Below are 21,939 nucleotides of genomic sequence, written 5' to 3'. Positions count from 1 at the left end.
AGGGGTCTTCTAGCCGGAAAGAATCCGGGGAGAAGACCGTAGAGTATTTTCACAGTATCTTGAGTAAGGATACTGTGATATCCCTTCACGAGAAATATTTTTTACCTGGGGGGAAGGCGGTGGTTCCCGACGATGATCATAGGGCTAACGACCCGCCGGAGGGTTATGCCACCGTTTACGAAGCCTGCTTAGAATGCGGGCTTCGTTTTCCTCTTCCCCCACCTTTTGTAGAGCTTCTTGATTTTTTTCAACTCCCTTTAGGTCAGGTGACTCCGAACTCTTGGAGGCACTTATCGGCTTTTGCTGCCGAACTGCGTAGGCTAGATAAGGATCTGTCTCTGAGGGCAATCCTTAATTTTTTCCAGTTTAAAAGGAAGGGATCTTGGTTTTACTTGATCCCCTTACAGCCTTTTAGGGCCTTCTGCAAAACCAAGTGGCCGAAATGGCAAAACCGTTTCTTTTTTTATAATAGGACTTCGGCTCCGGGCTTTCCTTGGAGAAGGCCGAAGTCCGTGATTCCCCATCCTCGGTTAGAACCGTTGGCCGAGCTCGAGGGCGAGCTCAATAAGATTCCTATGATTAGGAAACAGTATTCGGAAACTGAGCTCGTCAAGGGCGACCTCGTGTTCAATATCTCGTCTTCGGACGAAGAGGCCGAGGGTGAGGATTTCTCTTTATCTTTATGCTCTACTGCTTTAACGAAGAAAACTAACCTTGTTTTCTTGCTTTTTGGCAGTGTTCATGCTGAATAAGGCTATCCGAAAGTCCTCCGAGCTTGAGGAGCCGGAGAAAGAGAAGGCTACCAGCTCGGCGCCTGATGCCGAGAAGAATCCGAAGAGGCAAAAGACCTCTTCGGGTCCAAAGAAGCCGGAGTCGACTTCGGCAAGTAGGAAGGGGAGGACCCAGAAGCCCCCGAGAGCGCCAGAGAAAGACGTGGTCTTGGCGCCTCCTTCGGAGCATATCTGTGAGCCATTTTTATGGCCCACGGACTTCGCCGAGGTGAATTGTCTTCTTGATTCTTTGGCCTGGCTTCTGTCCTGTATTTTTGGTGCCCTCTGTTGACTTTTTTCCTTATCCATTTTCAGAGGAACGATATGCTCTCCAAGCTCGTCGCCGTCGAACTCTCCAAAGCGTCCAATGACTATGCCGAGATGCAGAGGAAGTTGGCGGCTGCTTGTCATCGGGCCGAACAGGCTGAGGCTAAATTTGAGAAGGCCAGAGCTGCTAGGATTTCGGCCCAGGATGAAGCTCAGTTTGCCAAAAAACCAGCTCGTCATCCAGCGAGAGCAGGCGAAGCGGAGCGATGCTGCTGCCGTGGTTGCCCAAGGGGAGGCTCTCCGTGTTTACACGGAGAAACTCTTTTTGAGCAGCCAGTTCTCGGCCTTTGTCGGTAGCCTGGTAAGGCTAATTGCCGATAAGGGCGAGCAGGGGGCCGATGTCGTGCTGCCTCTGTACAGCCGAGAGATAGCAGCTCGGCTTCAGAATCTGCCGCTCCTTGAGGAGCTCGCTTCATCCTCGGTCCTGCTTTCTGCAGACCGAGTCCGGAGTTGTCGAGCTGATCGGGACGAGAACCTGGAGGCTATCTTTGCCTCCGTGGGACCCGTTTCACCCGCTTCGACTTACAACGGAGAGGGTGAGGCCGAGCCGCTGGAGCGGGAGGCCGAAGTCGAGCGAGCCGGGCATCCGGAGAAGGAAGCCGATCAGGAGACGCAGCAGATCGGCTACGGTGGCGCCGAGCAGGCTGAGGAGAGCAAGGAGGCAGAGGCTGAAGCTGAAGCAGATGAGAAGGAAGCTGAACCTCACCGAGAAGGTGGAGACGAAGCTAGCGAAGTATGATTTCGTCTCCCTTCTCTTAGTTTAGTTTCTTCCTTTATGTAAAATGGCCTTGAAGCCCTCCTTGTATAGAAAAATTTTTTCTTATGAATGAAAAAATTCTTCTTTCTGCTCTTGTGTCTTCGTATAGCCTTTCGTACTCTCTTACTCCTGTTGTGGTTTACTACCTGCTCGGTAAGCTGAAATGCCGAACTGACGTAGCTGCTTTGTATTCTTAACTCTCAAGGAGCTGGAGATACTTCACTGGAAACGGCTGTACTCTTCGGCTTTAGACGAAGCTGAGAAAAGAGCTATAGCCGATCAGACGAAGAATGACGAGCTTCTGGCTCGTTTAGTGAAGCTGGAGGCCGATAATAAGGACTTAGAGTCCGATAAGAATGATCTGGAGGCCGAGCTGAATACGACCATTGCTGAGAGGACTGCGTACGAGGATTACATCCGTGTGCGCGGGGGAATGACCATATCAGATGTTCAGAGTCGAGTTGACGAACTGTGGGAGGAATATAATGTACTCCGGAGGAACAATGCGCTGGAGAGCTCGGCTTGCCAACAAGTCGTGACATCATTGCGGCGCTGGGCTTCTCGGTACAACATTGTTCTTTCTCGGCGCCCCTCCATAGAAAGATTCCTTCGGCATATCGTGCCAACAGATGCTCGCACTCCAGATCAAACCTTTGATTCACTTGCTCAAAACCGTACTCCAAGTCAGCAACGAACTCTGGAACAGCCGGAAACGTCAAGACGAGAACAGGCTGAAGTTCGTAGAGGAGCTGTGATTATGAGTGAGCAAGATCAACAAATGCTTCGTGAAGAGACTCTTCGCCGCCGAGGTGCTAGGGCTTCCCGGGCTCAGAGAAGAGGTGGCAGGTCGATTAGAGCATCTCGTCGACCTGCTTATTCTGCAGCTGCCTGGAACGCCCGAACTCAGCTTCACGAGGATTTTGTGAATAGATGGCTCAACTTTAGCAACCCTGGACAGTAGAATAGTCCTTTGTAATAGCGTAACGCCATCTTGTAGGGTAGCGGAGTTGTGTGCCGAACAAGATTTGAAAATGAAATTTTGTTTTTGTTTTCGCTTCTAACACTGTATATTTACAGCTTAGCGAAAAAATTTCATCGTACTTGTCCTCGGTCTTATGAAGTAAACTTCTTTGACCGGACTTGTCTTTGGTCTGATGAAATAAACATCTTTGACCGGACTCGTCTTTGGTCTGATGAAATAAACATCTTTGACCGGACTCGTCTTTGGTCTGATAAACATCTTTGACCGGACTCGTCTTTGGTCTGATGAAATAAACATCTTTGACCGGACTCGTCTTTGGTCTGATGAAATAAACATCTTTGACCGGACTCGTCTTTGGTCTGATGAAATAAACATCTTTGACCGGACTCGTCTTTGGTCTGATGAAATAAACATCTTTGACCGGACTCGTCTTTGGTCTGATGAAATAAACATCTTTGACCGGACTCGTCTTTGGTCTGATGAAATAAACATCTTTGACCGGACTCGTCTTTGGTCTGATGAAATAAACATCTTTGACCGGACTCGTCTTTGGTCTGATGCAATAAACATCTTTGACCGGACTCGTCTTTGGTCTGATGAAATAAACATCTTTGACCGGACTCGTCTTTGTGTTCTAATTTGGCGATTTTCGTCGCCGGGATCGAACTTTCCCTTGTCCTAATTCGGCGAGTTTTATCGCGTGGATCGGACTTTCCCAGTTAACCGAAGTGGTCTTATGCAGTAAACCTCTTTGACTAGACATGGTCGTCCTCGGTCTTATGAGGTAAACTGCTTTGACCGAACTTGGTCGTCCTAATTCGGCGAGTTTTATCGCGTGGATTGGACTTTCCCTTGTCCTAATTCAGGCAAGTTTTATCGCGAGAATCGGACTTTTGTTGCAGTTCGTTTCAGACGAAGTGCTTGATTCTTAAGCAGAATTGTGGTCTTGTATCCTCTTTAGAAGCTTTGACACACAATCGTGGGCTTGTTGCAGCTCGTTTCAGACGAACTGCTTGTTTAAGCTGAATTGTGGTCTTGTATCCTCTTTAGAAGCTTTGACACACAATCGTGGGCTTGTTGCAGCTCGTTTCAGACGAACTGCTTGTTTAAGCTGAATTGTGGTCTTGTATCCTCTTTAGAAGCTTTGACGCACAATCGTGGGCTTGTTGCAGCTCGTTTCAGACGAACTGCTTGTTTAAGCTGAATTGTGGTCTTGTATCCTCTTTAGAAGCTTTGACGCACAATCGTTGGCTTGTATGTTCTAAAAAGGGGATCAGCCTTTGAAGAACGAGATACCTCAGTTTTATTTGTAAGAGACGACACTCACATAGACAGACACAACGCACGTAGAGACAAGAACAAGTAAAAAACAAAGAAAACACATAAGACTGACTGACCGGACTGTCTCTTACAAATGGAACTTCTTGAGGTTGGAAACGTACCATGTTCGGGGTACTTGTGCTCCTGACGCGTGAGTCAATTTTTAAGACCCTTTGCCGAGGACTTCTGACACCCGATATGGACCTTCCTATGTGGGCTCGAGTTCGCCCAGCTTTTCTGCTCGGCTTACTTCGTTGTTTCTCAAGACGAGATCTCCCACTTGAAATTGCAGCTTCTTCACCCTTTGGTTGTAATACCGGGCTACTTGCTCCTTGTACTTGGCTGCTTTTAGGCAGGCCAATTCTCTTCTTTCTTCGGCAAGATCTAGTTCGGCTCTCAGTCCGTCACCATTCATTTCTGAGGAGAAATTGAGTTCGGGGACTGGATATGCCGATCTCAACCGGAATCACGGCTTCAGTGCCGTACACCATCGAGTTCGGCTCCGGTGTGACTTCGGTCATTTCGCCGGCCTCTGATTCCGGCTGCTGTGATTGCTATGCTTGATGGTGCCGAACTGATTGCTCGGCACTTTTAAGCGCAATCTGCGAACACACTTGCTCTTTTTCGATCACCTCGGATGACCGCTATCTCTCCTTTAGTGGAGAAGGTGTTCGGCGAGGATGCCTCTGATCGCTATGACCGGGCTTCTTTTTGTCTTCTCTAGATGAGCTGTCTAAAGACCGTTTTCGACGGTCTGCCTCATCGGCACGAGAAAACTTGTCCGCAAGGTCCCACATCTCTTGAGCTGTTTGCGGACCGCACTCCACGAGCTTTCTGTAGAGAGCTCCGGGCAGGATTCCATTTTGGAATGCCGAAATGACAAGTAGATCATTGAGATTATCTACCTGTAGGCATTCCTTATGGAATCTCGTCAGGAAGTCGCTGATCTTTTCGTCGCGACCTTGACGTATAGAAAGCAGCTGAGCCGAAGTATTTCGGGCTTCCGCTTTCTGAAAGAACCTCCTGTGGAAAGCATCCATCAGATCTCGGTAGGATCTAATGCTGCCTTGAGGAAGGCTGTCGAACCACCTTCTGGCGTTCCCGATGAGCAGCTCGGGGAACAGCTTGCACATATGGACCTCATTGAGACCTTGGTTCGCCATATTATACTGATAGCGTCCCAGGAAGTCATGAGGATCCACGAGTCCGTCATAGGTTATCGACGGAGTTCGGTAGTTCTGTGGAAGGGGAGTTCGGGTAATATCGTCCGAGAACGGAGTCCTCAATACTCCGTACATGGCGAACCCGACATTTCTTCGGTATGGAGGAGATGGAGTTCTCCTGTGATTCCGGTACCGAGGATTCTTTCTTCTGGAAGACATGACACTACTGCGGTAGTGACTGTCTCGTATGGAGGGAGAGGGAGAATCCGCCGTTTTTGTCCCCGGCTGCTTTTGGCTTTTTTGCAGGAAGGTTAAGAATTCCTCCTGCTTTTCCGCCAAAAACAGCTTGACAGCCTCGTTCAAATCGGGCTGCTGGGAAGACTCGGTGTGACGGCTTTTGGAGCGGCTTGTTCCTCCACCATGAGAACTGGTGGTGGATTTATCCCTAGGCTGTTTTCCCGACCTATGGGATGGATTGGCTTCCTCCTGGTTCTCACGGGCAGGAATACGGGTACTCTGCGATCTGGTATGCATTTTTTGGGTGGAAAAAATGGATCAAAAATTCGCTTTATCACAAATTTTGTTCTCTGTTTCCCACAGACGGCGCCAGTGATGATTCCGCGAATTTTTGATGATGATAAATGCTCGTAAAAATAAATTACGACACAGAGAATTTTACGTGGTTCGATTTACTGAGGTAAATCTACGTCCACGGGGAGAAATGGGGGCAGGTTTGTATTGCTTGATCTGCGAATTACTGCTTACAACACAGACTTGCTATATGATTATTTCTCTAGAGAGATTCTAACCCTTTTCTACCAGATCTAAGTTCTATTTATACATTGAACTAAGATCGTGGCTTACATCATCACTCTAGGTCGTGGAGGTCGTGTAGGTCATGGCCTAAGATCGTGGCCTGAGTTGACGCCACGTGGTAGTGGGTGTGTTGGAAGTTGTGGAAATCCTGCATGGGTCCACTAACTCCTTGTTCGGTCGAATACTGAGATCGAACTGCTTTGGTTGCCGATCTGAGAGTAGAGCTTGATGCCGACCTGAGAGCAGAGCTTGATTGGTTGGCTTTTACCGAGCTGTAGGCTGAGGCCGAACTCTTTGGTAATGCCGAACTCCTCCGAACTCTTTGGTAATGCCGAACTCATACTCCTCCTTGGGCTTTGGGCTGATGGGCCGTCACTGCTGTTGGGCTTGTTTAGTTCGTACCCCATCAGTAGTCAATATTCTTTTCTGGGAGAGGTCTCGTGAATATTTAAAATGGTTATATGCATAGAAAGGATGCCACATGAGTTCATCTCTTCTATAATTTTTTTTGTATTTCATAATATTTTGTTCAATCCCAAATAATAATGTAATTAACATCTTGTTGGATAAGGAGTTTAGTAAAAATAAATACTAGTATGTTTTGCGAGTGAAGAAATAATTTCACTTTGTTAATTTTATCATAGTATAGATAATAATTTGGGTATAATTAGTGTGTAAAATTTGGGTATAATGAAAATGTGTGTATAATGAAAGTTAAAAGTGTGCAGTGTGCACTATTGTTTGAGACAAAGTGAGCCAATAAAACAAACATTTATTATTATAATTAAATTATGATGAATATTGATCACAAAATACTAGAATTTAAAGAAATATTTAGAATATATAGTCAACCAAGATAACTATTTTAACTCAAAAAATAAAAAAAACAATTATAAATCCTAACATGGATTGGTGAATGTATATACAAAATTATTTTCGGTAGGTATGCTTATACGCAGTAATATGACGTACATACGATGTATGGGTCCAATTAACCATGCTTTCATAACACAGCAAGATCATTTCTCTTAAATAACAAGAAGAGATACATACATATAAGTTGATCTATTTTGTTGTTGTAAATTACAGTGGGCCAAGTGCCAATACATCGTCTAGGCACTGTTGGGCCGGTCCAATCATATTCGTTGTGTAGCCCAACTTCTCCTTGAATTCCATGAGTTTTTGTTACTTCCAAAATATTCTTCTCAAGAGTATAGATATAGTATAGATATAGGGTTTCAAAGTCCAATAAGTGTAGTTTGATACACATACATATAATGCATGAATGAGTCCTATAAATCAATCAATATATACATATAATTAATTGTGAGTGTGAGCACGCAATTGGGAGTGGGAGTGCTTTCTCTTCCACGTGGTCCTTGGCTCATCCTCTTCCTTCATGTCTACAAAGGACAAGAAGCGTGGAGACGGGATGGTGCTTATTATACTTGAAGGCGATAGAGCAGCAGTAGAGGAGCAGCGCAAGAAAGCATGCAATGAGGAAAAGTGGGCAGAAGCTCTTGAGTTGAAGTTGGTCGGAATCAAGGGAGTGTGAAAGAGTGCATGCTCCTTTGTTCAGCCATTTGTTATGTATGTTTTTGAGCTCTCCATTCTCCGACAGTGTTAGAATCGCCAATTTTTATGTCATGGGATGATAATGAATAAATTCAAAGTTCATATTTTTACGACACTAGCTCTTAAATTTACAGGTTGAATCAGAATTTGATCAAATTGAAGATTTTTTTTGGCAATTTATGAGGTACTCCAATATGTAAGTCGTGTGATTATAGATGGAAGAAAATAGGAGAGTGAGAGAGAAACTTACAAATCCCCAGCCACTTCTAGTGAAACATGCAGTATTTGGAGAGGAACAGATCAACGTAGGGACGCTCATCCACCACCGCTGCCACCCTTCCTCTGTTTAGTGCCTCCGCCGATTCTTCTGGCGTCCTCAGATTCACCAGCCTCCCCTTTGGTATGTTGAGTTCCTCCATCAATTAGTTCTCTGTGAATGAGCCTTGTTGGATCCCAATGCGGTCGTTGCTCCTCACCAACGACTCTATTCCTTTGATCGACGCCGCCAGCTGCTGGACCGTCAGCATCGATGTCAGACTCGCCGTGTTGCTCGAGCTTGTTATCAACACTACGAACAGCCATATTATGATCACCATCCGTCCCAGTGTGCTCACTGTGTTTTCTCCTAAAAAAATTACTACCTCCGTTCCTAAAAATTTGTCCGAGTTTTCCATTTTCGTCCGTCCCCCAAAATTTGTCTCATTTCACTTTTACCATTTTTTGTAGTGGACCTCATATTCCACTAACTCACTCATACTCACATTTTATTATAAAACTAATATATAAAGCAGGTCCTACAATCCACTAACTTTTTCAACTCACTTTCCATTACATTTCTTAAAACCCGTGCCGGGTCAAAGTGGAACAAATTTTTGGGGACGGAGGTAGTAGTACATACTATTAAATTAGATAACTCATCTATCTTGGAGTTATATAATAAAAAATGACATAAAATGCGTGTTTTTATTATGTTTTGTTTATTTATTTATCCTAAAAACCTACTGTGTGCAAAGAACATTGTTGAGAATCCAAACCTGTGTAAATGAAACAAAGCAACACAAAGAACATATGATCATGTAATGTATGTGTATGGAATGGGAATTAAGGAATGGAGGAGGCACCAAAGAATAGTAATGAGTTGTTTCCGGGGCGGACCACAGAATTCATCGTTGAGCTTGTGCTCGAGAATCCAAATAACGAAGCCTATGATCAAGAAAAACAAGCCCGTAACGAGCCACATGGAGAGAGTGAAAGGCCGCATGAAGGCCCAAGGGCTCGAGTTCAGCTTCCGTAGCGGAGCCACCACCACCAGCCCGGACTCAGTGTAAGGCTGCGTGAAATCTACTGTTTTCGTATGGTTCGTCACGATTGCTATGTCTCCAACAACTGCATCAAACCTCTACACACACACAGTTACAAATATCTAATAACACAAAAATATCAAATATCATCAAATATCACAAAACTCACATTTGACACAATCATGTGTGTAAGCTCATTATAGCTAGGATTGGCCTGCCCATCTCCAACCAATATGAACTCGTACGGCACTGCATAAGGCAGCAACCCGACCGCAGCAACAAACACGTCGATGCAGTATCCACGAACCTCATTCGTGTTCTCATCCCTCGACACAAAATCCTTGTAACTAACTCTATCCGGGATCCCCTCTCAGCTGCCTCGCCTTATTAGGGAACACCCACCCCCGTGGCTTCACCGTGGTTTTCCCTGGCCAGACCACGGCCCTCAGCTTCTGGCTCGAACTCGTACGATTTGGGGCTTTGCTATACAAAATCTCCGGAGGCAAAACAGAGAGGCCAGAGTAGTTAGACCAATATCCTATCCTCTTGTAACCTCTCCCAACCACATTTAAAATGTCGAAAGCCGGCCTCATCACGGATTTCTCAGCATCGAACGCAAACCGCCCGGTTAGCCCTGTGATATTAGTCTTCAACAAGCACCTAAGCAGCAATTCCCCTCCCTCAAATATGCTCAACGACCCGAGATTCAAGGCCTCCCCATCCACACCCTTCCAAATTCCGTCGTTGGAGAAGGAGATCACACCTCCTTTGTTTCTAAAGGGCTTGATCGCGTGAGCGACCATCCAAACCGTGTCGTACGCATACAAACCATACGGATTCAAATCAACCGAGCCGTTGCTAAGCCTCTCCCACCTCGATACAAAATCCCTCTTCCTCTCAGAATCCGCGGTGTGAGGCCTAACCGCGAGCACGCCCTGCAGAGACTGCCAAGTCTCTGCAAAGACAATGAGAGAGTCAAGAACAGTCGACAGCCAGGCCGTGGCGAACCAGACATAACCGTTCTCCATCATCCCGAGCTTGTAGGCCACGTCGAAAACCTTGAGGCCGACGTCAGCATAAGCGTGGACGATGATAACGCGAGACTCGAGAATCGAGACCTTGACGAGCTCCTTCATGACGTCGTCGGCCGTGGCGAGGGATTCAAGGGAGAGCAGAGCTTTGTAGAAGATCAGGCAGAGCCTCTCCGCGAGCTTCTCGGACAGGGCTATGATGCTTCCCCGGCTCTGCTCGTCGTCGGGGAAGATCGCCACAACCTCTCTGAAGCTGTAGAAGGTGACGACGTCGGCAATGGCGGCCATTTGGAAGAGGTCGTTGGGGACTGTTTGGATGAAGTAAGGGTACTGGAGGGAGGCGAGGATGGGATCCAATGCGGTGAAGGAGAGCATCGGGACGTGAAGCTCGTTGGCAAGGTGTGAGAGGGTGTGCGGGCCATGCCGGAGGATTGTGGGCCGATGATGGCGACCGTGTCGGCCTCCAGATACTGCAATCCTGTTTTTTTGATTTTCTAAACATAAGCGCATGAATGAATTCTTCTTATTGTAAAAACTGCAAACTATGATCTAGGAACTAAGCAGATGATAAGTTAACAGAAAATGTCAACACATTATATATATATATAGGGTAGTGATCTATGGCAAACACCTCTTAATCAAATAACTAGAGAACAAATCATAGCCACACGATCAAAAAAATAAATGGCTAGTATTAATAAATGTAATTTTAGAATTTAAAGGAGAAATTAGCTTCTTCTCTCATAAATTTACTCCATAATAACAAAGCGGGGTATAATGGTCATTGACAACTAAAAATAGTTTACGTCATTGCAAATTCAATTCATTTGAAAAAAAACCGAGTTCGCATCTTCTCCTCTTCTTCTCTTCCCTCTTCCCCGGCCAACAAAGTATACTCCGACGACTCCTCATCCTCTTGCGGAAGGAAGAGGAGGTTGGTGAAGGCAGAGAGAGTTTTCAACAACTGGTGGCGTAAGCTTGGGATCGAGGAGAGATCAGCAGCACAGGAGGCGAGCAGAGCGATGAAGACGTGCACCGGTCGGCTGCCGTTGCGGGTGTACTTGGCGGCGTTGATGTGGCTAGGCCTAGGCCTCCAAAAAACGCCACGGATTTTGATGCGCTTGCAGGAGATCTCAGGCGTTCTAGCCAAGATTATACTAGCCGCCGCATCCAAATTCGATCGACGCCGCCCTCAGCTCGAAGAAGGATGGGCTGAGAGCTAGATACCTTTTACTTTCTCTTTTATTTCCGCCCAATATTATTATTTGTTTAAGCTTTCTTTTTCTTCTCTTCAATTATTTACTCCTCTTTGTAGGATTAATTCCAATGACTCCGATCCTCCAGGAACTCCGACCAACTTAGCAACATGGATTCCCATTTTCTATTTCTTTTTTCTTTTAGTGGAAATAATAATATGAAACAAGAATATTTAATATTACCAGAATCATTTGAATTTTAACCCCATATATAATCAATCCACAGTTATGTTAGGATCAGTTCTTGATCCCCATCCTCTGGTAAATGAATTTTTTGCAAATATTTACGATTGATCAATGAATTCCACAGCAATATTTATTTTACGGGATCTACATTTTGTTGAATTTTGCATAAATAAATGGCGGAAAGAAAACACTTCAGTGGTTTTGTTAACAAGAGTGAAGTAAAAGCATGCTAATAGTGAAGTGTTTTGTAAACAAGAGTGAAGTAAAATCAGAATAAGAGTGATGTGTTTTGTAAACAAGAGTGCAGTAAAATCAGAATAAGAGTGATGTGTATTGTAAACAAGAGTGAAGTAAAATCAGAATAAGAGTGATGTGTTTTCTAAACAAGGGTGAAGTAAAATCAGAATAAGAGTGATGTGTTTTGTAAACAAGAGTGAAGTAAAATCTTATTATAAGAGTAATGGGTTTTGTGAACAAGAGTGAAGTAAAATCCGAATAAGCGTGATGTGTTTTGTAAACAAGAGTTAAGTAAAATCAGAATAAGAGTGATGTGTTTTGTGAACAAGAGTGAAGTAAAATCAGAATAAGAGTGATGTGTTTTGTAAACAAGAGTGAAGTAAAATCAGAATAAGAGTGATGTGTTTTGTAAACAAGAGTGAAGTAAAATCAGAATAAGAGTGATGTGTTTAGTAAACAAGAGTGAAGTAAAATCAGAATAAGAGTGATGTGTTTTGTAAACAAGAGTGAAGTAAAATCATAATAAGAGTGATGTGTTTTGTAAACAAGAGTGAAGTAAAATCATAATAAGAGTGATGTGTTTTGTAAACAAGAGTGAAGTAAAATCAGAATAAGAGTGATGTGTTTTGTAAACAAGAGTGAAGTAAAATCTTATTATAAGAGTGATGTGTTTTGTAAACAAGAGTTAAGTAAAATCATAGCTACCAATCAGGGGGAAGTGGTGGTGAACAATGCCCTTTCAGGAACTTTCAGCCCTACCATTCAAGCCTTATGTATATTAGAATAATATGTATAAACTAATAAATTTTGGGTCGATTTCCAAAACAAATATTCAGGCTATGTAGTAAGAGCTTTCCTTCAACTTTACTGATACAACATAATAAGGCATGTATCCTCTTCATCCTGAAGCCGAAAGACTAACAATCAAATGCATAATACGAAAATAAGAAATTTCATTCTGCTATTTGCTGAAGAAGTTTCAACTCTCAACCTCTAACCATGGCTTCAGAAAACATGTCACACATAACAATAGCAATGAGTGAACTGAAATGGAATCGCCGCCATGACGGCGTCGGCGCATTCGACATTTCCAGATCCGTAGTCGCCGGTCACGTGGGAGAAATTTCCGGACGGATCTTCGGAGCAGTGCGTGCACCACCAAAATCGGAGACTACGGTGGCGGAGGTGGCGGTGGCGCAGATAGAGGAAGAAGAAGATCCGGTGAAATTGGATGAATTTCTCAATTCCAGCTTATGAATTTCATAAAGTAATTTCCGAAAATGCCCTTAGTCTATTTTACATTATTAAAATAAATAATATTTGTTCCATTTATTTGTGTGGCTGAGATTTGTTCTCTAGTTATACACTTAAAATTAGTTATATCTTGATCACTACCATATATATATATATATATATATAGATGTACATCCGATTATGCCGAGGAAGCCGCTGAAGTTGGAGTCGTAGACGGAGAGGAGGAGTTTGGAGGGGCCGAGGATGGTGGGATCGGAGTTAAACATGCCCACCGGTTCCGGTTCCGAACCGGAACCGTGGACTTTTTCCCGAACCGGAACCGTCGGAATTCAGGTTGCGGTCCGGTTCCGGTTCAAGATATTTCGAACCGAAACCGTGACCGAACCGGCGGTTCCGGACGGTTCGGAACCGGCGGTTAACCGGCCGAACCGCCGGTTCGGGTGTTAATTTCAAGGCATGTGGATGGGGCAACCGGCGGTAGCTTTTCAGCTGAAAAACCGGCCGGTTCCGGCGGTTTTTGGGCGGTTAACCGGCGGTTAACCGTGAAAACCGGCGGTTAACCGCCGGTTCAGGGGTTCCGGATGCGGCGCGAGAAACGAGGCGACATGACGCAGCTTTTGCAGACGGTTTCGTTGACCGAACCGGCGGTTCCGGCCCGGAAACCGGCGGTTTTGGCCGGAAAACCGGCGGTTCCGGCGGTTTTCCGCCAAAACTGCCGGTTTTTGCGAAAATTCAATTTTTTTTTTCAAATTTCAAATTCGAATTCTTCCATTTCCCCCCCCCATTTTTATCTATAAATACCCCCCTCTATCCTCATTTACATTCACCCCACTCTTGTGTTAATAAGAGTTTCTCTCTTCAATCTCCCAATTCTCTCTCTTTGTCTCCAATTTCTCATTTGTGCTATTGTGCTTCCATTTAATTACGCAAGTGCTACTCTTATTACGCATTGTTATACACTTATACTTGTTCCCGTAGTTCTATAAGTTGTCTTCCTTTCTCAATTGCTAAAACAAAAAAAAATATTATTCCATATTTCTACATTTCTACATAGCAATATGTCTTCATCCCGAGAAGGTCGTGTTGATAAGGGAAAGGGAAAGGCCAAGAGGCCATCTCGGAGATCCGTTATTGATGAAATTTCTCAAATGAACATGGATGAGTGGCAGGTTAATATTTATTATCTACTAATTTAATTGATTTTGAATTACATTACATTATTGTTCATAATTTTATTTTGTATTTACAATACAAATATTATTTTGTAGGCTCGAGAAGAGCAAGATGTGGCACATGCTATTGCTCTCTCTCGCTCTCAATACCAAGGCGATGCTTATGTTGGTATCGGTAGTGGTGCTCCTGGTCCCGGTGCCTATTCTCAACAAATTCCAACACCGGTGAATCTTGATGAAGACGATGATGATGATGACGACGAGAAGGAGGAGGGGGAGGAGGTAGAAGAGGTTCAAGAAATGCCACCCCCACCACCACCAAGGAGTCGGCGTGGTCGTGGACAACCTCCTCAACCTCCTAGACCAGCTGAAAGGTCTTTAACCTCCAACATCATGGTGAAACATTTCAAGAAGGTACAAGATAGTAACGATCCTAACACTTATAATGTGTATTGCAACTATTGCGAAAACGTATACACATTCCGAAGGGGTGGAGGATACGGTACATTTACCCGTCGCATGGAGAAAGCGCATCCGGTCGAGTTTGGTATCGCTCCAACCCAAACTCAACTCAACTTTCAACATGGAGTCGGGACCGGGAGTGGGACGGGTCATCCCAAACATCAGGTACGTGTAGCAATACTCTTTTAAAACATGATCACAAAAATGCTCTTAATGTGATGTCTAGATTTGCCGTTATGAAACATTTTCCATTCAATGCTTTTGATAACGATGCTTTTGAGTCGAGTATGCGGCAAGTTTATAATGCCGCTGCAAGAAAATTGAGTCGAACTTCAATGACTCGGGCCGTTGTTCGACAATGCATGGAAAAGAAGGCGCAATTAGGTACCTTTATTATTAACTTAGGGCATAAAGTTTCTATTTGTTCTGATGTGTGGACTGATTGTTTTTGTAAAAATTCGTATATGGGCATCACTGTGCATTTCGTTGATCACAGTTGGACTTTAAACAAACGTTTGATTGCATTTCGGGAATTTCCCGCACCACACACTGCACAAGCAATTGCTCAATTGATCATTCAAGTTTTGAATGAATTTCAATTGATCAATAAAATTTTTTCTATTGGTTTTGACAATGCTAGCGCTAACACTGCTAGCATAGATGAACTAATCAGTGCATGTTCTCCTGTTATTGATGGTAAATATTTTCATGTGCGATGTATTGCCCATATTTTGAATTTGTGTGTTCAAGAGGCGATCGATTTGTGGCAAAAGTATGTTGATCCTATTAGAACTGCTGTGAAGTTGATTCATAACAAAGCTCCTATTGGTAGAGCTTGGAAGAGATACTGTCATGGTAAGCAATGCAGGTACACCAACTTTCGTTTGGATGTTTCAACTCGTTGGAACTCGACATATGATATGTTGGAGTCGACTTTGAACCACATTGAGTATTTATGTGATTTTTTTAGAAGTTGTCCTCATGTTCCTTCTGATTTGATTTTGATACCCGCTTGTTGGGACCACAGCATGGATTTATTTCGATTATTCCGCGCTTTCAAAAATGCCACTGTTGAGTTATCCGGTGTTTATTATCCTACTTCTGTGCGCGTTTTGGAGCATTGCATGTATGTGGCAATTGGTTTTAAAACTTGTGTGAAAAATACTCAATTCATTGAGTTGAAGGCTATTTTGTTTTACATGGTTGAAAAATGGTTAAAATATTTTTCAGGTATTCCAAATGTGTTTTTGATTGCAAAATGCTTGGATCCAAAGTGGAAGTTGCATGGTGTTTATAAAATTTTAGACATGTACTATGGTTGTTTGCACGCTTTGGATTTTTCCCAACTCCGCGAAATGGGCTTGACAAGAGGAGAATGCTTCGAACTAAGTATTCCGGATGTTGATGAAATCAAACTAAGGTTAGATAGTGCACTTCGTTCTCTCTACGCGGAATATGAAATGCGGTATAACACCGCTCACCAGGTACGTGCTCCTCCTAGTCCGTCTACATTTGATTTTGGTGGAGGGGATTTTACCAATATCATGATTGATCCCGACGTAGTATCACAATTGCAAGATCTATACGGTACTACAACCAATAGGACTAGAGCGACTAGTGAATTAGATATATATTTGGAATCGCGCTCTATTTTTCAAGATGCAGGTCCTCCTACTCAACAAATTGACGTCCTTAATTGGTGGGGAACACATGACAAAGAGTTTCCGATACTCTCCATCATGGCTAAGGAGATATTCGTCGTTCCCGCTTCCACCGTCGCCGTTGAACAAGCTTTTAGTGTCGGCGGTTGTGTCCTAGACGACAGAAGGAGCAATCTCTCCGCCAAGAACATGGAAGCCACTATGTTACTTGACGATTGGGCAAAGGCGGACATGAGAGCACAAGAGCCGGATTTCGACTTCCGTGTAGAGAGTGATGGTGAAGAATTTTCTTCCGATGGTGATGACGAGGTCAGAAGCGAGAGCACTCAACATTAGCAATGAGTCGACGGGGGGCGGTGAACGGCGAGCACAGCCGACCAAAAAGGTAAGCAAGGTAAGAGAACTACGTGGGCTTTGATTCCTCAATAAAATTGTGGATACGTAGGCACCTCAACTTAAATTTGAAAAGTTTAACTTCGAAAGTTTAAGTTGAGCTCAAGCCCTTTTCAATTATTTTTTCCCCCCCATCATGTTTTTTTATTTGTAATTGTAATGTATCGTTGTTGCTGCTAAGTTGTACTTGAAGATCATTAAAATATATTCCCCATTTGATAAGTATCTTATTGGTGAAAAAGTGGATATCTTTGAGGCAAATGGTACTGGAACACAAATTTATATATGATCTTGAAGTATCATCCAGATTCCATATATAAATTTGTGTTCCAGTACCATCTGCCTCAAAGATACCCACTTTTTCACCAATAAGATATTTATCAAATGGGGAATATATTTTAATGATCTTCAAGTACAATTCTTCTCGGAATCAACCATTTTTTCTTGCAAAATGTTGCCCATTTTCTAAGCAAACACGTATCAGCACGCCATATACACATTGCTACATTTCTAATAGGGGCAATTTGATCTTCCAAAGCAATCAATGCATCTCGAACACACATGGTCAGAACATTATTCAAGCATCTATCATGGAAAAAATCAGAACAAACTATGTATTAGTGCTAATTTTTTCCATGCTTGAATAATATTCTGACTATGTGTGTTCGAGATGCATTGATTGCTTTGGAAGATCAAATTGCCCCTATTAGAAATGCAGCAATGTGTATATGGCGTGCTGATATGTGTTTGCTTAGAAAATGGGCAACATTTTGCAAGAAAAAATGGTTGATCCTAAGGTAAGAGAACTACGTGGGCTTTGATTCCTCAATAAAATTGTGGATACGTAGGCAACTCAACTTAAATTTGAAAAGTTTAACTTTGAAAGTTTAAGTTGATCCCAAGCCCTTTTCAATTTTTCCTTTTTCCCCCCATTTCATGTTTTTTTTATTTACCTTCCGAGTCCCACGAGGCGACGACACTTGTAAATTATATTATATTGTTGTATGTTGTTGTATTGTATTGTATACTTATGTATTGTAAATTGTAATGTATCGTTGTCCGTTACAACTCAAAATCAATAAAATTTATTTCATTTCCTCCTTATTCGTCTTATTTGTGCTTGAATTATGCATTGTCTTGTTCCAATTTATTGTATAAAGCCAAATTTCAAATTTTAAAAAAAATAATAATAATTGAACCGCCGGTTTCGCCGGTTCGAAAACCGGAACCGCCAAAACCGCCGGAAAACCGGCGGTTCCGAACCGGAACCGGAACCGGAACCGCCGTTTTTCGAACCGAAACCGGAACCGTGAAATAGCCTCACGGTTCGGATCCGGTTCCGAAGACGACCGAACCGGAACCGGCGGTTCCGAACCGGAACCGCCGATTCGTGAACCGTGGGCATGTTTAATCGGAGTTGACGTCGGCGGCAGCGGATCTTTGTCACGTTGCCGTTGATGGTGCCTAGGGAGAAAATTGGCCCAATGTTGATGGCGTCTTCGGCTGAGAATGCAGTGATGAAGAGGGAGGATAGATGGATGGCCCACAGCAAGATTTTCGTGGCTTTGTCAAGCATGGTGGCAGAGCTTTCCAGAGAGAAGCTAATTAAAGGACAATTTGTGAGATTTACGGATTTAGAGAGAGTAGAGAGAAAGGGAAAAAACAAGATGAAATGTTGTGGATGGGAAAATAGATCGAAGGCAGGAGGGTATATGTCAATTTGTCAGCAAGGAAAAGGGAGACACACACAGGAGAAATGTTGGCTAATTATGGTTTTCTGGAACATACTGAGCTACTTTTCAAGTAGGAGAGAGGAGTGATAAAGGTATGTTTAATTTGAGCAAAAGTTTGATTTTTATATTTTCTTTTCTTTGTGGAAGGCTTTTTTGTTTGTTCTTTTTATTTTGTGCTGAGTATAACCTCATTTATATATCTTCTAAATCCTAAATCTCAACCAATCCTAACTATATGCGTTTATTCTATTGTATTTATTGGTCTTCAAAAGTTGAAAAGTGGTTTACTAATATTGAATGTAAAAGTAATTGACATATTAAAACATCAAACAAAATTACTTTGCACAAAAAAACATCGAATTTCCACCACAAGAATTGGTTGAAGAAATCTCAAGGGAAACATGTTATTTTCAAATTCTTATATTCCAGATGTAGGATTTATGATTACGGAAACATGTTATTTTCAAGGTCAAAATCCATACCAAATAAATAGACCCCAAGTTTGATACATATAGTAGATAATTTCAAATGCAATATTTAAAAGCAGTTACTAGTCATGGTTGAGTGACATATCGAGTGAGAGACTAATAACTTCCAAAATCATGCTTCTCAACCTCTTTACTTCAACCATAAAGCACTACTCTAGCAAATAGTTTCGTCCACCACAGTAGATCCCCTCGGCGGACTGGCTGGGCAGACGCCCTATTGTAAGGCGCACAAGCGCCGCAGCGGGGGAGAGAGCGCCAGGTACTTGGCGTCGCCGTGTGGCGAGCGGCGGTCTATTGCGAGCTGCCGCGGCACTGATTTTCAATTTTTTTTAATTCTTTAATTTATTTCTATAAAATTCCTATTCTCAATTCATTTTTATCATTCCATTCCAATCTCAAATATTTTTTCTCAAATTTTGTTCAAGTCCAATTAAAATATACCAACAATTAAAAAACGTGTAAAATGTGGTTGTGGTGTGGATGTGGCGTGGCTGAACAAATTTTTGTGGCTATAATGACTAAGCGGACAAATTTTTTTTGGTTGGGACTATTCCACCTATTGTGTATACTCTAACCTTTCCTCCTTTAATGTGATCAATTATTGGATGTTACAAGTTCAAACAAGGTATTCATCAAATGGAGGAAAAATGTTACTCCTTCATTCCCCATTTTTAGTCTACTTTTGCTATTTTTCTCGATCTCTCATTTATCGTCCACTTTTACTTTTTACCATAATTGTAACGTAGACCACATATTCTACTAACTCGTTTCACTCACATTTTATTATAAATCAATATATAAAAGAGAGACTCATATTCCACTAATTTTTTCAATCCAAATTTTTATATATTTCTTAAAACCCGTCTCCAACACAAAGTGGACTAAAACTGAAGGACGGGAGGAAGTAGTACATATAAAATCATACTCCCTCCGTCCGTCATTAGGAGTCCCATTTCTTGGCGTCACATGTTTTAAGAGCATCCCCAACGCTTGGGGCCGGGCCGCAATGAGTGAGTCCCGGCCCGGGCCTTGCGTTAAACGTCGATGAGTTGCGGCCTAGGACCGTCCCGAGGACGCAGTTGAGTCCCGGGGCCGCGCCCGCTGTCCGGCCTGGCTCAGGGTTAAAGACGCCAGTGCCGCAATGAGCGAGTCCCGGCCCGGCATTAGATGTCTTTGGGCCGGGTCGCAAGTCCCCTCGATTTAAATTTTTTTTATTTTGTTTGCCTATTTATACACTTGTTGTGCTCCATTCTATCACTCTTCCATACAAACTCAACTTCATTCCTCTTGTATTCCAATATTTCCGGCTTATATGGATTGGTTTAACAGCGATCAACGACAGATGGACGATTTCGTCAACTCCAACAACTGGCACGTGCCGCCAATTCCCGACCCAAATGCAACGCCTAGTCCGGGGTTGCCTACCAATATGGAAATAACATCATCAGTTAGCACTGATGAGTACGACATCTATGATATAGAGCCCGCTGAAGGGAGGGGCAGGGCAAGGTTGCGGATGAGGAGGGGCCGAAGAAGTATAATCCGCAGGAGACAATGTAGCTGGCCAAGAACTTCGTCGACATCTCCGAGGACGCTATCATCGGCAACCAGCAGAGCGGCAAAGTGTTCTGGCAGCTGATTGCAGAGAAGTACAACGCTGGTCGACCTAGAGGGTCGTTCGAGCGTAGCTACGTGAAGCTACGCAAGCATTGGGGTCGGGTCCAGAAGGAGATGAACAAGTGGAATGGCAAGTGGACTAACGTAGTTCGGATGTGGCCGAGCGGGCACAACGAGATGGACCTCGTGGAGAAGGCCAAGGCAGATTTCTTCTCTGACGGGAAGAAGCACTTCAAGTACTTCGACGTTTGGAAGCTTGTCGAAAAGAGCCCGAAGTATACCGGTGGGGCAGAACTGGCGGCAAGTGGGGCGCAGAAGGGAACCAAAGTTTCCGCCGCCAGACACTTTGGGCAGACGACGACATCTTCCTCTCATCCCCTGGTACTCAAAGCCGTCCGATGGGCACAAAGGCGGCAAAGTGGAAAGCGAAGGGGAAGGCAACTGCGAGCTACTCCGCTATGCCGCCGCCGACGCCCAATCCTTCCCTGGATAAGATATCCGACTCTATGTCGGATATGAGTATTACGTTGCGGATGGGCCAGTTGACGGAGTTGACATCGAGGGATACCTCGACAATGTCGGAGTTCGAGGTCAAGTTGCACCATGAGATGATAGGATACCTTTGCACACAAATGAAGAAGTAGTTTTTTAAATTTTTTAGGATTTGTAATTTTCTTTTTTTCGACTGAACAATGAATTTTCCTGGTTTTAATTGTTCAACGTATTCTATTTTACGAGTAAAATAGGTTGGAGTTGTGAATAGTGCAATTTAATAGTTGTGGCCCGGGTTGGGGCCTGCAGGGTTAGAGGACTTGGGGCATGGATTTGGGATGGGGTTGGGGATGCTCTAGGAAATGTAAAGAAAAGTGGGTGAACAAAAGTTAGTGGAATAAGAGTCTCACTTGTGTATATTAGTTTTAAAAGAAATGTGAGTGGAGTGAGTTAGTAGAAGGTGGGAGTGAGACTCTATTACATTTATGATAAAAGTGAACTGAGACTCCTATTCACGGAGGGATTAAAATGGAAAAACGAGACTCCTATTTGCAGACGCATGGAGTAATAACCAAGTTATACCAAAAATAACTCCTTTCACGGTTTTATTAAGTACGTGCACTTGAAAAGTACGTATAGTAAGTATAGGTCACAGGTATATAGGTGCGCAATGGATAATGTGTTTTTAGAGATGTGGATGGTATTGTTTTTGTTTTAATTTTGTTTTTTTCACTAAATGTACGTGGTTCGGAGACTACTAAGAATTATAAGACTTTTGCCCTCGTGCATTACCACTTTATCACTACGTCCGAGTTTTCTAATACATTCCCTTCCAATATTCAATAGTGAATCGACGAGTAGACCTTAGTTCATACATTCCCTGCATCAGTTATCTAACAAACTAGTAGGGTGTACGACCAATGCATTTCAACCATGTTCAATGAGC

The 21,939-nt window shown here is 43.3% G+C and overlaps 1 protein-coding gene and 1 pseudogene across 1 annotated transcript; one reads left to right on the top strand and one right to left on the bottom strand.

Annotated features, from left to right (window-relative positions):
• Positions 1 to 7,861: 7,861 nt before the first annotated feature.
• LOC121754734 lies at positions 7,862 to 18,411 on the bottom strand (annotated as a pseudogene).
• Positions 18,412 to 20,196: 1,785 nt separating this feature from the next.
• Positions 20,197 to 21,145, top strand: LOC121754733. The gene is made up of 3 exons (XM_042150046.1): positions 20,197 to 20,388; positions 20,445 to 20,882; positions 21,044 to 21,145. The coding sequence occupies exons 1-3, from the start codon at positions 20,197 to 20,199 to the stop codon at positions 21,143 to 21,145; spliced, it is 732 nt and encodes a 243-aa protein (XP_042005980.1).
• The last annotated feature ends 794 nt before the right edge of the window (positions 21,146 to 21,939 follow it).

Source organism: Salvia splendens, chromosome 11 (genome assembly GCF_004379255.2).
Source record: "Salvia splendens isolate huo1 chromosome 11, SspV2, whole genome shotgun sequence".
Classification (NCBI taxonomy): Eukaryota; Viridiplantae; Streptophyta; class Magnoliopsida; order Lamiales; family Lamiaceae; genus Salvia; species Salvia splendens.
The sequence above is the reverse complement of the archived record's forward strand: the minus strand, read 5'-3'. Positions and strand labels throughout refer to the sequence as shown.